Consider the following 1,909-nt stretch of genomic DNA (forward strand, 5'->3'; position numbering starts at 1 on the left):
ATACAATCATATTTTATTGCTGTTTTGCGCTGCAAGTGTCTCCAATTTAAATTATATCCGTTTTTCTCTTCTCTTACAGACTGGCACTGCATTGCTGATCATTTACTCGACCTTCGCAGCCATTTACTACTCGAAAGTAAATCCGCTGGTGTCCGATTACGACTACACCGACTACTTGGGCGGTGCGCGTTCACTGAGCGGTGGCGACGACGACTTCATCGATGATGACAGTGCCAGCAACAGCAATGGAATGCGACGAGGTGGCTGGTTCGATGGTATGCTGCCACGCGCTGGGCGTACGTTAAAATATATATTCGATGCGCTCGATAAACTGCCGGTGGACCATCGCGAAGAGGATGAGGTAATGAAAGGCGAGCATTTAACGACAGCAGTGTCAGCGCAGCCGGAACAGCAGCCGTGGGCATTAAAAGTAGGAGGGGTAGCGAATGAAAGCGACGATACGACCGTGACAGTGGAGGCGGATGCGAACGAAGAGGAGAATGAAGGGAGGAAGAGGAATTAATGCAGCGGCAAGTTCGCGCGTATGCTGCTTGATGAGCGAAAAATGTGGCGCTTAATAATAACTTCTTCGGCACCTAGCATGTGTGGGGCGGCACAAACAACGCAAACACGCATACATACATATGTGTGTATGTACATATATACAAATGCGTTCTGCAACTTTTGCAACTACAAAATCGTTGCCATAAATTCTCACGCAATTAATTACGATACTTTCGTTTATTCCTTAAGTTTCGATAGGTTTTTGTTTTTGTACTCCTCTTTCAATCGGCAATTTCATTGTTTCACTTTCTGCTTTTTCACTACTCTCCTCACATTAATTTTATTTATTTACATACAGCCGGCCAATACATTTTTGCATTTATTTCCTTTATTGCGTTGGTCAATTGTTATTTGTTCTGAGTTTTTTCTTGTTTTTCGACGTGCATTCGTATTGATTTATGGCGTAGAATTTATGGCAGCGATGCCACCAATGCAGACAGAAATACGCTTCTGACAATGGTAAATATACAAAATCGTTAACTATGTGACCACAGCTGCCCTTGGTACAGGCTACAGAATTGCGGTTTAATTTCACTAAAAGACATTTGATGCACGCGACAGAAGCGATTTGGCATTAAGGAATTTTACTCTGTATGTATTTAAGAAAATACCAAATTAAAAATCATTTAAATTTAAGTTCATAAATTAATAAAATATTTCCATGTATAATTATATGTACAAATATACAAAAATTTATATACATGTCCACATACATAAGTAAATCGTCATATGCATTGATAACTTTTGCCTTGAAGGTCTTTTGGTGAAATGAAATTCTGCAGCCGCTTAAATAATTATCTAATTACAACTATTCTCTATAATATATTATAAACGAATTTTCTTATAAGCAATCTATGAGCTATGATAACCAAAAACAAGTAAAAATAAATTTAGTAGAAAATAGTTTTCAAGTTTACTTTGACGAGCGTTTATTGCTTAAATGGTGAGTTATATGTATGTATCAGAGACTGGCAAACGAAGCTGATTTTGTGACTATAAAAGCTCAGTTAGTCAATGACGTAGCGTAAACGTAGGTAGCAGCATATAAAATTTACTGTTGATAGAGAGAAGCAACGGCAACGTCACCGCCATGCGGTGGTGAGTTTTCGTTAACACGCGAATCCCATAAGCTAGATCGTGTGTGCGTCAACTTACGTATACGCTACGTCGTTGACTGTTTGCGCTTTTAAAGGCCTGCTCACCTTAAAAACGGGGGATGAACGAACACCAGCGCATAGCGTACAGTGCTTGCAAATACAGCTACCACAAGTGAACGATACTTATAACATCTCATACTGTATTCCGAGTGAACGTGTACGAAACCAGCAACCGCCGTATTTGATCG

At 39.8% G+C, this 1,909-nt stretch overlaps 1 protein-coding gene across 1 annotated transcript in view; it reads left to right on the forward strand.

Moving 5' to 3' along the window:
* Positions 1–1,195, forward strand: part of LOC118736381 (GATA zinc finger domain-containing protein 10) — a 64,898-nt gene extending 63,703 nt beyond the window's left edge. Inside the window, exon 3 of the mRNA XM_036466476.1 lies at positions 80–1,195. Coding sequence (XP_036322369.1) covers positions 80–523 — 444 coding nt within the window. The 3' untranslated portion in view covers positions 524–1,195. The remainder of the gene's footprint in view (positions 1–79) is intronic.
* The last annotated feature ends 714 nt before the right edge of the window (positions 1,196–1,909 follow it).

Source organism: Rhagoletis pomonella, unplaced genomic scaffold (assembly GCF_013731165.1).
Source record: "Rhagoletis pomonella isolate Grant_MI unplaced genomic scaffold, Rhpom_1.0 Rhpom_scaffold_00003, whole genome shotgun sequence".
Classification (NCBI taxonomy): domain Eukaryota; kingdom Metazoa; phylum Arthropoda; class Insecta; order Diptera; family Tephritidae; genus Rhagoletis; species Rhagoletis pomonella.